We start from the raw sequence: 14858 nt of genomic DNA, 5'->3' as shown, positions 1-14858 counted from the left end.
ACAACTATCTACTACAAAGCCTATAACTAATGTTTTGAAATAGAAAAGGACAGACATACAGTAGTTACATAATACACAATCAGCATAATAGCAGTTTGGCCCTCAGGCACAGAATGCAAATGGTACTCTCTCCATGTTAAGATAAAAAATAAATGTAAATAACTCATCAGGTTGGATTCTTCCAGGGATTATGAGAAAACCTCAAGTTTATTCTAGATTGTGCAGAGTTTAAGTATCTGCAAATTATTGCAAAAATGATTGCAAGATGTTCAAGCTACCCGTGGATAAAGAATGGTGTGCTTAAAAATGCAGCAATGTAAATGCTGACATGCAGCGGTTCAACACATTTAGGACATTCAAAGAAAAGCCAGTGCACACTTTTAGGCAAGCAAAAGAGCCAGCAACCCCGGGTACCAACAGCCAAACTAGTAAATTACTGTTTGCGGCAGAATCAAAACATTATTTGTGATCTGGTTTCTACTTCTCAGTGGATTTCTCACTAGTCTTAAAACACACAACATCATCAAATATATAGAAGGCCATTATTTGAGAAACAATATTGTTTCTTCTCTTTCTATTATGACATTATAATCCATCTAGATTTAGGACATATTGAAGGGACCATAAGGTACAGACCTTTGTGTGTGTGTGTACAGTTGTTTTGCCTTCTCATAGCTATGATGAAAATAAACTTTGCTTTTTGTACTGTCATGAGACTGGGTTTTCTGCCTGATTTCCTCCTGAGCCAGGAACCTTTGAAGGTAATTGTTTTACAATATTGATGGTCAAAGCTGGATGACTGATGACTATATGACCAGTTCTCATTCAGGAACTCTGTGGCACCTTTGCTCAAGCTCTATACAGCAGGCGGTGCAAGAAGCTTGGCTCACACGAGCCTGAGACCTGGAATGGATCTTTATGTCCAATCCATTTCCACCAGGATTCCCTCCCCAGACTGAACGCCACCCACCACCAACAATGTGATCTCAGCTCCCAAGGAATACTCAGATGTAGTTTTGCTAGTATATCCCACAGCAGCTAATATACAGTATATTGGCAGTCTCCCATATAAGCATTAGCCAGGGCTCGCCCTGCTTAGCTTCCAAAATCAGACATTATTTGGTGGCCGTATGATCTTTAGACCCCCTTATCTGTCTATTACAGGCCTTAACTATGTAGAAGTCTTGGTGTTTCAAGCACTTCCCCTATGGCTTGAATTTTAGGAGAGAAAACACTGATAGGGAATGGGTTAAGATGTGCCTCAACTTTCCATGCACCACTATCCTGCAGCTAACTGCAGCATTGAGGGCAAGGAGAATTAAACATTAAAGGAAAGACTGGGTGTTATTTGTAGTTTAACCTGATTTCTCAAAATATGGCTCACGTTGACAGCTTTCGAGCTGCCTTATCTGGTAATTATTTAAAGTCCTGGTTTGTTTCAAGGGATACTAGAACCTGTTTGGAAGATCCTTCTCAGTTCAAGGAAACATCTTTTCCCTATGAATCCATAAACACACCTAGAAATTCTAATAATCCTTTAAGAAGCAGCAGCACAATGAAAATTAATGCCCATATATTGCTCCCAGCGTTACATAAAGATATATAGATCAATGAGCTCTCTTGGGGGAAAGACTTCAATTGGGCTACCCACATCCATGGTAAGAATGCATTCATGCATAAGAATACTGTCAACTCCCCAAACAACTTAGGAAATCCTCTATATTCCACTTCCTTAGACAGATTAGCAAAGCCTTGGCATTGACAACAATATGCTAAGCCAGCAAAAGCTCATCTTTAGATGTGTAAACATTGGCTGGTCTTAACTGTTTTGTCTGATCAGTCAAGATTCTCAAACCCTTACCAGCAATATGATAGCCTCAAGCAATAGAAACTTAATGCAAGCACATAAAGACAAATTCTGGATGACAATCAATTCTTGGATTTGCTGTTTGAGTATAATTTGGTTTGGCCACACTCTACATAATAGATTAACTTATTTGCCTATGAATAAATGTTACAGTATTTGGGATTTTATAGTTTATAAACACTGTTGTGCAGTGTTTACAGTGGAATATGTTTCAAATGTCCTTTATAAAACGGAGAATCAGCCTGTTTAGCAAGCCTTGCAAATGCTGATTTGTTATCAGTAAATGGTTGGCTTTTATACCTATTTTATATACCTATATACCTGAGGTTACAGAAAGGTTTCTTGAGCCAAAAAGGATTGTGAGTGGAAAAGTGTAAGAAGCCCTGACCACTGTTAAAATATATAGTCACTACCACATATCATAGTGATCACCACTAACTTGAATAGCATTAAAAGATAAGCGGTATAATAAATGTAAGGCCTTCTTGCGGACCACCCTGAGAATTTCGGGGGGGGGGGGAGGCCCCTCAAGCCCCCCCCCCCCCCCCCGCTACATGCCTGGGCACCATGGAAAATGGGAGTTGGGAGTAGACAGGTGTTTGATCTGATCCAAAACCTCTTCTTGTGTTTAGTACAGATTAGTACTCAACTGACATAAATACTGTGAGAATTATACTGCAAATATAAACATTAAAAACTAGGATCAGAGTAGGTGCTTCCAAATGGCATACTGTGGTTACAATGTGTTGAACTGCACAAGGCATAAATATGGGGGATGGAAGGATAGTTGCTTTTGTACTTGGATTTCAGGGTTACGGATCTCATTTGGTCTATGCTTTTTCCCATTTCTGTTTCTCTCCCACCTTTCATAATGAAATCAGATTTTTTTTAAGTGTTATGTAATTTGCATTTGCTCGGTGTTTCTTACAATGTGTAGTTTGTTGATGTTATTCTTTCTACCTACAAGGTTTTACAAATCTACAAATTAATATATAAAACCAAATCTTGGACTGGGATGACCATAAGATTTAAAAAGAGTGCAGTTTAGCTGGATGTAACTAAACTGTGCTCTCATGAGCACTCGTATTTCTTTAATGCAAAGTCGTGGTTCAGTTTTTCTTCTGAACAGTGCGTTGCAGACAAAAGTATGTTATGGCATGTAAACATCAGTTGGTGTGTGTGTGAACAAAAAAATGAAATGCACCAAGCTGATTGGTTGGGCTACACCCAGGGAGCTAACTGAGCTTGGGAGTTTTGGCTACAGTTACAGTTTCTGATGGAGCTCAGTGTGTGTTCAGAAAGGGGCTTAGCAAGAGAGGATTTGTTCCTGAGCTGCTGGAGGAAGACATTTTACATAGACATCTAAGGCCCCCTCCATACAGCTGAATAAAATCCCACATTATCTGCTTTGAACTGGAATATATGGCAGTCTGGTCTCAGATAACCCAATTCATAGCAGATATTGTGGGATTTTCTACCTTGATATTCTGAGATATAGGGCTGTGTGGAAAGGCCCTAAGAACTATTTGAATCTCTCTTAAAAGGACATTGTGTGAGTCAAAGCAACTGCTCATATGTGTGTGTGTGTGTGTGTGTGTATATGTGTGTGTGTGTGTGTGTGTGTGTTGTTTGGCATTTTGAAGAGTAAACTTCTTGTTGTTTACTGTTCATCTGCATTGCATATATTTCCTCTGGCAAGACAGTGTGTGAACTGGTCAAACGTGAACTATGCGTGATTTTCATTCCACCAACAAAGTACTCACCTGAAACCTTGACATCAAAAGAAACAGATTCATCCTTGGTCTCACAGATATATTCTCCAGCATCTTCTGCACCTGCTTGCAGTACGAGCAGGCGGCGCTCAGCACCCTCCACCTGAAGCAAGAGGTTGTCTGTTTCATCCACCTCCAAGCCGTCTTTGAACCAGCGAACAGGAGCATCAGGAATGGATACCTCACAAGTCAGCTCCAGGCGTTCAGATGCCCATATTTGCTTCTCCACTGAACGTTCAGCTGGGTATACAATCTGCACTGGGGGCTCTACCAGAGAGATACAAAGTAGGAGTCTGAGAACCTCATTCACTAGGACCAAACTATAGGTCATCTGCAGGATAGGCATTTAAATCTGGCAGTGGCTGCTGCTAAAGGAAAGCTGCTCTGGCAGGGAACAATTTTCAGTGGCATGTCTCTGGAGGTTCAATAAACATTGCACAAAGGATATACACAGAGGGATCTCTTTTGAAGGATCAAACGTGTTCATTTACTCATGTCACTCGGTAACTGACAATTTTATGCAGAGGAAGTGCGGGTAACCTTTACCAGCCATGTTTCTGCTTCAGTTCCTCCTCAACCATTCCCTCTCCCTCAAATTTCTGATGCATCATTGATTTTACGAGCTCTGGTTGGGAAGCTAAACCTTCAGCAGAGAAGGGAGAACTGCTGGGATGGAGAGCCTTTCTGTTAAACATGACTCTCCTCTGTGGTGGGTACTATTCTGTAAAGGAAGCAGCTGCTACCTGAGATTAAATCAGGATGGCAAATTTGTGGCCCTTTGGATGCTGTTAGTCTCATCAGCCATAGTCTGCCCCTATGTATGTGCATTTACGTGTAATGAATTTGGCCTTTTAAAAGTTTCTTCCAGCATTTCTTCAAGTCATGTTAGAAATAATATTTCAGTGTCCAGGACCTTTTCTGGACTAATTAACATTATATAACTCTGAATGGCAATGCCTTTTCCTTTCTTCCATGAAAGGATTCAGACTCACATAGCTCCAGAGAACTGAAAGGCAGAAGACAAATAGCTGGAACCAACTTCCTAGATCTAACTAGGAAATGAACATGTTGAGAAGTGTCAAAAGGCCATAGTCCTCAACTAATAAACCAAGAGAACAATGATGCTATCAAATGAAGCCCAAAATGTACCCAATGGGGCTGAATCTCACTCACCTGTGATAGTGACATTGAAGAAGACAGAGTCACCACCAGCATCACACACATATTCCCCTGTATCCTGAGCTTTGGCTGCAGTGATGACCAGACGGCGATAAAGCCCTTCACTCTCCAGCAGGAGTCCATCGTTTTCTTCCAACTCTTCACCATCCTTGTACCAACACACCAGAACATCAGCACAGGACAACTCACATGTCAACTCCACATGCTCTGAGACCTGATAGACGTGAACTGCATCGGAATTAGAATGCACAACTCGAACAGGCAGCTCTGCGGATGGGAAAACCATAAGGGCATAGAGAAAGGAGATAACTTTAAATGAGAGCACTGTGCAAAATAGAGAAGGATAAGGAATGGTGTTCAGTCCCATGAATTTCACTAGCTCTGGCTAGGTATGAGTAGGAGGAGAAGAGGCTGAAAGAATGACTGAACTTTCTACTTCTGGTCTGAGGGATTCTGGTGGAAATTAGAGATTTTGGTACTCATATGTCAAAAACTGATCTGAGGGTTTGCTCACACACATTTTTCCTCAACTCACCATTGACTGTCACAGTAATAACATAATCAGCTATGTTGCATGAATATAGCACAGACTCCAGGGGATAAGCAGCAACTTCCTAAGGAAATCCTCTGACCAGACAGTGAGAATGTCATCATCTTTGAGCCACTGGACAAGGTCATCGGTGGCAGAGATCTCACACCTCGGAAGAATAGGCATTTCAACCAAACTCATATGGATTGATGTGCATTTTAAGAGCTGAAGATAGACCTCATGCATGGGTAATACACCTGTGACCTTCCTGGTCAAGTAAAGCTGGACATGTTTCTTTCTGTTGGTTTATAGAAAATCAATGTTACGAGCAAGACATCTTTTTCCACTGTTAACAAATCCTGTCCTGTTTTGTACATCAGGGTTCAAAAATCCATATGAACCTTCAGGTGTTGCTGAACTGCAACTCCTTTTTTTCCTTTCTCTTCGGTATTTCTCCGGCTTGATGGTGGGCGGGCATGTAGAGCAAAGTCCAAGGTGCCAGTTTCTGCAGATCTCTAGTAACTCCCACAATCTCTCATTAATTGACATAGTGACTGGGACTAATGATACTCAGCATCCAACAATATCTGGAAGACACCATGATTCCCACCCAATATATAGAAAAGCCTCAATTTTTGAAAATACATGTGCTGAATTAAAGCTCTACTTGAAATGCAAGTTCCAAATTCAAAGATATAATCCACACTGGATTACTTGGGGTGAAGAAAACACGTGCTACTACATGCTTAGACACATATTGTTTTTCAATTGCTGCTTTCCAGGCTTCCAAACAAAGCCCTGCCAATCAATACAGTGTCAAATGGTTCCAGCCCCAATAGAGTTTTACTGCCACTTCCTCTTTCCAATTGAATGGTGTTCAATAAGATATGGCTCCAGGGATGCATGAGTAAAAGTAGTTCCCTCCATCTACAATATGGTGGTGTTTTCCAAATGGTAGTTTTCAATAGAAACAGGGAGAGAGAGATCTGTATTAATTTCATATTCTCCTCTTGTAATCTTAACAGGTTTCTCTTATGGCAGGGATGTAGTTAAAGTGACGTGTATCTCCAGTTATAGCACTTTGTAATGCTAGCCCAAAGTTTTCTGTGAATAGTATATTGGAAATAATCCAGAGTTGAAGTCAGTTCCCTGATGATGAGCTTATTGAAAAAACTGTGAATCTGACAGACAACCTAAGAAGTTTAAATTAACTTACTGGGAAGTTAAAATGAAAGCACAATATGTAATTGAATAGGTATTGAATAAAGAATTGATATTCAAAGGGGTGTGCAGAAGGTAATTCAATTTAAAACTGCCTGCAGTAACTTTCAGGTGACTTGTAATTCACTTCTCTGGCTTGATTGCCCATTGGGAAAATATTTGCTTTTAAGAGTTTGCTTTGATTCTTTATCATCTTTGTTGGTTGTTTACTACATATATCCATTTGATATACTATAGAGTATAGGGCATGTACATGATGTTGAAATCTTCTGTTGGGGTTGGAAGAGGAAGGTATCATTAATCGGTGTGCTGCTACAGCACCATTACTGATTCGTGAGCATGACTCCTATCCAATAGATTTGCAGAAGTATGCCTTCCCAGGAGAATCTGTAAATGTTTCTGGGAAAGCACTTGTACCATGAAGTTCTCTCTTCTGACTTTTAAACTCTGTTTATGGGGTAAATGATAAGAGGGCCTCCATGGAATAGTTGAGTAGCTGGACATTTTGCCTCTTGGAGAAAAAAGGAACCCAAATTTCCCCTTCCCAGGGTTTCCTCTGAGCTCATTTTCTTCTCAGTGAATTGTTTCTAGAAACCAAACATTGAGTAAAAGACATGCATATTTGGTCTATTCCACACTCTCCCTGAAACTCTTCAAATTTGGTTGAAATGAACACATTCAGAATCTTCATATGTTCATTTCAATCAACTGAATAGGTTTCTACCATTAGCAAAATACTTTTGTTGTCCTAACACCTGCTTTTTGTACCCACACCTCTAGAATATAAATAGTTCCATCTGTGTCATCACAGTAAAATGTTTCAGCACTACAGTCTGACAAAATCAGGTAGGTTCATCAAACTGTTAGTTTACAAAAAGGTAGGTTTACAAAACACCACCCCCATGGATCTAGAATTCAAGGAGGAAAAACAAGACTGCCAGCCAAAAGAAGAGACATCTGCTAACTCCCTGCTCTTTGGATAGAAGTTAGCAGCATAGACGTATAGATTATAGCAGCTCTCCTAAAGCCCATCTCCACATAATCTGCTCTGTAGAGATTCATATATGCTGATATTCCTAGCCTGTGTCCATATAGTCAGGCACTTATATGTCACACAAATAAAAATATGCTACAAGACGTATGTTGGAAAGCAAATAATACACATATCATATTTGAATCAGGTGGGCATGAGGAACTTGTAACCTCCTTCCACATTTTGATGAGCTTCTGCTCCCATCCCTCACTATTGCCCTGCTTGGCCAGAGCTGATGGCAAGTGGAAGGTCATGCTGATGTTCAGCCATCATGTTTTCTATGTATCTTGTAACTCATTCACAGGAATGGAAATATGATATATATAAATATGATATATATAAAAGAAAATAGCTTTTAGCTATTTTCATTGCTTTTTAATTTCATGTTCTCATAAACATCTAGTTGCCTTTTAATATAGATTCAATTACACATTGTACTTTCATTTAGACTTTTTTGGGAAAAACATTAAAATATTCCAGTTTGTCTCTCAAGCTCTTGGCTGACTTGTGAAGGTACCAGACTTATCTTCTGATTCTCCCTCCACTTAAAAAAAAACAAGTCAATTAACAGAAATCTGAACCCAGAGTTCTTTGACGCTTGCTGTCGGAAAGAGGGTTCATCCATTGATTTTAGCACCAGCCAATGCTGGTGCTCAATTGTAAATCTTGGGGTATGGCTGTAAAGGACTTCTGTCTGAAATTCTGCAGAATGGTTTAACAGGCAGTGTAGACAGTACTAAACAGGTCTTCCATTATGATTGGCAGTGTCACCCACTGCTGAACTAGAGAGATTAATTGCCTGTCACAGTATAAGGTAATTTCCTTTGTGAGAAAGAATGATCATTTCTCAGAACGTACCACAGGAAAGACCATCTGAGTACTATTCTTACTACAAGATAAACCAAGTCCTCTCCTCTCTTGAACAACAATCATAGTATTTATCACTAAGACAAGTGATAATGGGGCACAATGTAAATTATGGTAGCATAAACCAAATCTGACTTTTAATATTTTGTTCAGGGAGACAGGTCAAAGGTTGTTCCAGTCTAGAAAAATGAAGCTAAATCTAGGCACGTCAGAAATTGCTTTATGCCAAGTCTGAGATAATACAATAGCTAAGTATTATCACCTACAGATGCTCCTCTGTACTTGGATTGAAGTAGAAATCTTAAAAATATATAGGAAAACAAACCTAAGACAGGAGCCATTTCACATTCCTCACCTGCAACAGAGACAGTGAAGAAGGCAGAGTCAGTGCCCGTATCACACACAAACTCCCCCGTATCCTGCACCTGTGCAGAGGGAAGGATGAGCCGTTGATAGGGGCCTTCACTCTCTAACAGTAGGCCTTCCCCCTCCTCAACTTCCTCCCCATCTTTGTACCAGCGAACGAGGGCTTTGGGGCAGGACACCATACAAGACAGCACAACACGGTCTGAGGCTTGATAAGTGTGGGCTACATCTGCATTGGAGTGCACAATCTTCACAGGTGGCTCTATGGTATATGAGAGAGAAAGCACACAAAGTTTCAGGATTAGCAGGAGGCTGGAGAACAAACCAGGGAGCAAAAAAGCGAGGATGCTCTGCAGACAGTATTTGTTTTTACAGCCAAGATGGTATACAGAAGGCAGAAGGAACCAATATGTTATGGGAAACAACGCTGTTTTGTGTTGGGGGATGTGCTTGTGCACATGAGTCTCTCTCTTTCACACACATACATATACAGAAAGACAGAGTGAAATTAAAGAAAATATTATCTTTTTGCAAAACATTAAAAACTCAGGATCATCCATTGATACTGCTCTACAGCAGGAATTTGTTAACTAATGGAGAATAGAATGCCTTGGTTGCCAGAACAGCTCAAAACATAACCCCTGTGTTCAAATTCAGCATATGTCTGGCCACCAGAAACTTGGTATTTACAATGTAAGAGGTTCTTTACAATTCCTCTGGTCATGAATTTCCTACAGCAAATAATAATAATAATAATAATAATAATAATAATAATAATAATAATAAAACTTTATTTATATACCGCCCTATCTCCCGAATGGGACTCAGGGCGGTTTACAGTCATAAAAGCAAACACAAACATTACATAACAACATAATACACATTATTAAACAAAGTAAAACAATACAATTATAACAATAAATCACATGTACATGACCAGACCAAGAGGACGGGAACCATAAAACCAATATATTAAAATGTATCATTTTAGGCTAGGGAAATCTTGTGCAATATATTCAGGCCCAGAAATCGGCGGTAGTCCAATGTAATTACTCAAAAACCTGCCGACACCACCAGGTCTTCAGTTCCTTACGGAAATTGGATAATGTAGGGGATTGCCTGATCACTTTTGGCAATGCATTCCAGAGCCGGGGGGCCACTGTCGAGAAGGCTCGTTCCCTCGTCCTCACCAGTCACACTTGAGACGGTGGTGGGAGTGCGAGAAGAGCCTCCCTGGAAGATCTCAAGGTCCGCACTGGCTCATAGGAGGAGATGCGATCACGAAGATAGGTAGGGCCTGAGCCGTGTAGGGCTTTATAGGTCAAAACCTGCACTTTGAATTGGGCCCGGCAGTTTATCGGCAGCCAGTGGAGCTGCTTTAATAGGGGCATTGTGTGCTCCCTATAGCCGGCCTCCATTAGAAATCTGGCTGCCGATCTTTGAACCAGTTGGAGTTTCCGGGCCGTCTTCAGGGGCAGCCCCACGTAGAGAGCATTGCAGTAATCCAGTCTGGATGTAACTAAGGCATGGACCACCGTGGCCAAGTCAGACTTCTCGAGGTATGGTCGCAGCTGGCGCACAAGTTTTAAATGTGCAAAGGCCCTCCCGGCCACCGCTGACACCTGGGCATCAAGCGCCAGAGATGAATCCAGGAGGACCCCCAGACTGCGGACCTGCGCCTTCAGGGGGAGTGCAACCCCGTCGAGCACAGGTTGTCACCCAATACCCCAATTGGTCCCACGACTGACCAGGAGGGCCTCTGTCTTGTCAGGATTAAGCTTCAACTTGTTAGCCCTCATCCAGTTCGACACAGCTGCCAGGCACCGGTTTAGGGTCTGAGCGGCTTCCTTGGAGTTTGGTGGAAAAGAGTAGTAGAGTTGGGTTTCATCTGCGTAGAGATGGCACCAAACTCCAAAACCCCGGATGACCTCCCCCAGCGGTTTCATGTAGTTGTTGAAAAGCATGGGGGAGGGAATGGAACCTTGCGAGACCCCACAAGTCAAAGGCCAGGGGTCCGAGCAGGTGTCCCCCAGCTCAATGCTTACTGTCCAAACAAAAAGTACCAGCTCAATGATATGGGGCAGCATCCTAGACCAGCATGGCAATTGTGTTCTCTTCCTCATCTCTACTGACTTTGATGCACCAAAGTGTCATTAGAAGCACCACTGCGTGCAAAGTCAAGAGAGAAGGGGGATGGTATAAATTATTGGACCTGGGGTGGTGCTGATGGGAATCTGAGGCCTGAACATGTTACATATGCTTTTATCTCTCTCAGTAGTATCGCTATTTGACCATTTCCTTTTGACGAAAAACAACAGGAAAAACTCAGCCGCTATCAGGACCTCAAGACTCTGGCAGAAACCAGTGCAGGTGGTCCCGGTGGTGATGGGCACACTGGGTGCCATGCCAAAAGATCTCAGCCGGCATTTGGAAACAATAGACATTGACAAAATTACGATCTGCCAACTGCAAAAGGCCACCCTGCTGGGATCTGCACGCATCATCCGAAAATACATCACATAGTCCTAGACACTTGGGAAGTGTTTGACTTGTGGTTTTGTGAAACGAAATCCAGCATATCTATCTTGTTTGCTGTGTCATACAACGTCGTTGTGTCAATAATAATAATAATAATAATTTTATTATTATAGTAATAATATACAATCTTGGAAATCCTGCATAATGATTTTAACTGGTCTACCAGGGACTCACAATTGCCACTGGGAGGACCAAGAAGTGAATCTGGACTCCTTGATAGTTTTTCCTGCAGCTGACAAGCAAAGCAATCTGACACTACAACAAAGTAGAAAGCTCTGCCACACCTCACCTTCACACCTCACCTTCATCCCTGCTTCTCATATGGCTTCATGACTGCCACTAACATTGTTAACTGGCCCATTGGTGAGCTAGGCCCCCCAAGGTCTCTTTCTAGCCTGCATGAAGAGGAAGGAGGGCAGGATAAGAGCCCTTTCCTCACATCCCTCACTTTCATTCATATTCAGGAGCCTCTTTCCTACTCAGCCCAAAGCTGTCTGGGTCCAAAAGTGCTTATCTTGCCAGGTGACTACCCTCCAGCCTCCCCATTAATAATTACCGGTACAGTAGAGTCTCATTTATCCAACATAAATGGGCCGGCAGAACGTTGGATAAGCGAATATGTTGGATAATAAGGAGAGATTAAGGAGAAGCCTATTAAACATCAAATTAGGTTATGATTTTACAAATTAAGCACCAAAACATCCTGTTATACAACAAATTTGACAGAAAAAGTAGTTCAATATGCAGTAATGCTACGTAGTATTTATTGTATTTACAAATTTAGCACCAAAATATCACGACGTATTGAAAACATTTACTACAAAAATGTGTTGGATAATCCAGAACATTGGATAAGCGAATGTTGGATAAGTGAGACTCTACTGTACCTCTGTTTTGCCCATTGGCATTTAGTGAACAACTGCAGGAGGGACCTAAAAAAATAATCACTGGATTGTCAAGCCCACTTTCAGCAGCATAGCTAGTGTGAAACAGATGAGAACAAATGTCCCAGTGAACATTTATTTTCTAAGGCAAAACCATTGATCCTCTTACCTGCAATGCTGATGTTGAAGAAAACAGAATCACCACCCGCATCACACAGAAACTCCCCTGAATCTTGGACCTGAGCTGAGGGTATGATTAGCTGGCAATGCCGGCCCTCTCTTTCCATCAGGAGGCCCTCCCTTCCTTCCGCCTCTTCTCCATCTTTGTACCAGCACACAGGAGCATCTGGGCGAGACAGCTCACAGGACAGCACCACACGCTCCCCGACCCGGTAGGCATGAGCCTCATCCGCATTAGAGAGCACAACCTTTACTGGAGGTTCTGTGAACAGAGTTCGGTAGAAATAGTAAGAAACAATTTACACACACACACATACACACCGAATACTGGAAACCAGAAGGGAATTGTCAAAATCAAATATACTGGGTCTAGGGTTGTTGTTTGTTTTCCGGGCAGTATGGCCATGTTCCAGAAGTATTATCTCCTGACGTTTCGCCCACATGTACACCTTACAACCTCTGAGGATGCCTGCCATATATGTGGGTGAAACGTCAGGAGAGAATACTTCTGGAACATGGCCATACAGCCCAGAAAACACACAACAACCCGGTGATCCCAGCCATGAAAGCCTTCGACAACACATACAGGGTCTAGCTCAGAACTCCATATTGGTAGGGCCTTATTTTTCTCCCTAGATCCAACTATCAAGCAGATGCTATGTGCAGAGAAAATTAACTAGCTTAAAACTCTTAGATCTCCCCATAAGAGTACATTAGAATTCAGCTATTCCTGGAAAGTAGGATGGTTTGTTAATGAGTCAAGACAAAGCCTGTGGGGATTACGAGAACTTGAAATTGTTTAATAGACTTTCATGAACATTGCCCAGGAGGAGGGGATGTGGGATCTAAGGATTAGTCCCAGTTGGGTACCAGTGCTATAGTTTTTTAAGCATCAAACATGCACAAGTTAGAAAAGAGACTCAAATTCAAGTCAAAGAAGCAGCTTCCAATGCATTTAGAAAATAAGCCCATTGGGATATTTGCCCATCATTAAAAATGACTCCTCTACATTGTGGTGTGATGAGTGCAACTCTGTAATGTACACAAGCCATGTAATCCAACTTTCCTTGAGGAAGTGCCAAACAACATTTTCAGATGTGTTACCATGTAGACATCTATATACAGACAATTCCTGAGTTACAAACATCTAACTTACAAACAACTCATAGTTAAGAATGGGAGTGAGACAACAGAAAATACTGTAGTTGCAGTTGCTGGGATTTACAGTTTACCTAAAATTAAAGGGAATTCTGAAATCCATCAATGATGGAATTGAACCAAACTTGGCACACAGAACTCCCATGACCAACATAAAATACTGGAAGGGTTTGGTGGGCATTGACTTTGAGTTTTGGAGTTGTAGTTCAACAGCGCTGTGGATTTAAACAATGATGGATCTGGACCAAATTTGGCAGGAATACTCAATATGCTCAAATGTAAACACTGGTGGAGTTTGGGGGAAATAGACTTTGACATTTGGGGGTTGTAGTTGCTGGGATTTACAGTTCACCTACAATCAAAGAGCCCCTTGAACCCCACCAATGATAGAATTGAACCAAAGGACAGGCGGAGAGATCTTCAGCCTTCGCTTCCAAAATGGTCACCTAAAACCATCAGAAATATTTGTTTTCTGATGGTCTTCGGTGACCCCTCTGTAACCCCCTCACAAGCCCCCCCCCCCCCCGAGGTCCCGACCCCCAGGCTGAGAAATGCTGACTTACAGTCTGGCAACGGCTGATGGGTGCAGAGAGCAAATAGGATAATGTCTGAATCCCCATACAAGCAGCCTTACCCAACTTGGCCCGTTTCAGATGTATAAGTCTACAAATCCCATCATTCTCGACCAGCAGATATTAGTCAAATCAATACAACAAGAGGAGAAATTAACTGGGACACATCAGAAACTATTCTTGTTTTCTGAGGAAACCATTATTTTTTCATCCTCGTTTCTAGGTAAAAAACAGTGCAGGGAAATTTAGGAATGGTAGCAAGCAATGCACTTTGCTCACTCCTGGCTGAAATCTATGTCCAAGGAAAAGCAATCGATCTCACTGACCTGTAACAGTAATGTTGAAGAAGACCGAGTCGCCACCTGCATCACATACGAATTCTCCTGTGTCTTGCACCTGAGCAGAGGCAATGACCAGTCTGTGGTGGCACCCTTCACTCTCTAGCCGAAGACCCTCTCTCTCCTCTACTTCTTCCCCATCTTTGTACCAGTGAACAGGAACATTAGGGCGGGACAGTTCACAGGTCAATGTCACCTGATCCAAGGGTTGATAGGTATGAGGTTCATCTGTATTGGAGCTCACAACCTGGACAGGAGGTTCTGCAATATAATAAACACATCCAATATTGGAGAAGGGATCACAATTTAGAGGAAAACCATTTTTTTGCATGTGGAAGATATCAAGCTCTGTCC

At 41.8% G+C, this 14858-nt stretch overlaps 1 protein-coding gene across 3 annotated transcripts in view; it reads right to left on the bottom strand.

Annotated features, from left to right (window-relative positions):
• Nucleotides 1–14858, bottom strand: part of obsl1 (obscurin like cytoskeletal adaptor 1) — a 75195-nt gene that overhangs the window by 37350 nt on the left and 22987 nt on the right. For 2 of the 3 annotated variants that reach the window (XM_008111858.3, XM_062967236.1), the window contains exons 10-14: nucleotides 14493–14765; nucleotides 12426–12698; nucleotides 8824–9096; nucleotides 4813–5085; nucleotides 3631–3906 (exon numbers count right to left, since the gene is read on the bottom strand). In XM_008111858.3, coding sequence (XP_008110065.2) covers nucleotides 3631–3906; nucleotides 4813–5085; nucleotides 8824–9096; nucleotides 12426–12698; nucleotides 14493–14765 — 1368 coding nt within the window. The remainder of the gene's footprint in view (nucleotides 1–3630; nucleotides 3907–4812; nucleotides 5086–8823; nucleotides 9097–12425; nucleotides 12699–14492; nucleotides 14766–14858) is intronic. The other variant, XM_062967235.1, reaches the window with a different exon arrangement.

Source organism: Anolis carolinensis, chromosome 1 (genome assembly GCF_035594765.1).
Source record: "Anolis carolinensis isolate JA03-04 chromosome 1, rAnoCar3.1.pri, whole genome shotgun sequence".
Classification (NCBI taxonomy): Eukaryota; Metazoa; Chordata; class Lepidosauria; order Squamata; family Dactyloidae; genus Anolis; species Anolis carolinensis.
Note: the sequence above shows the minus strand (reverse complement) of the source record. Positions and strands in the feature narration are given on the sequence as shown.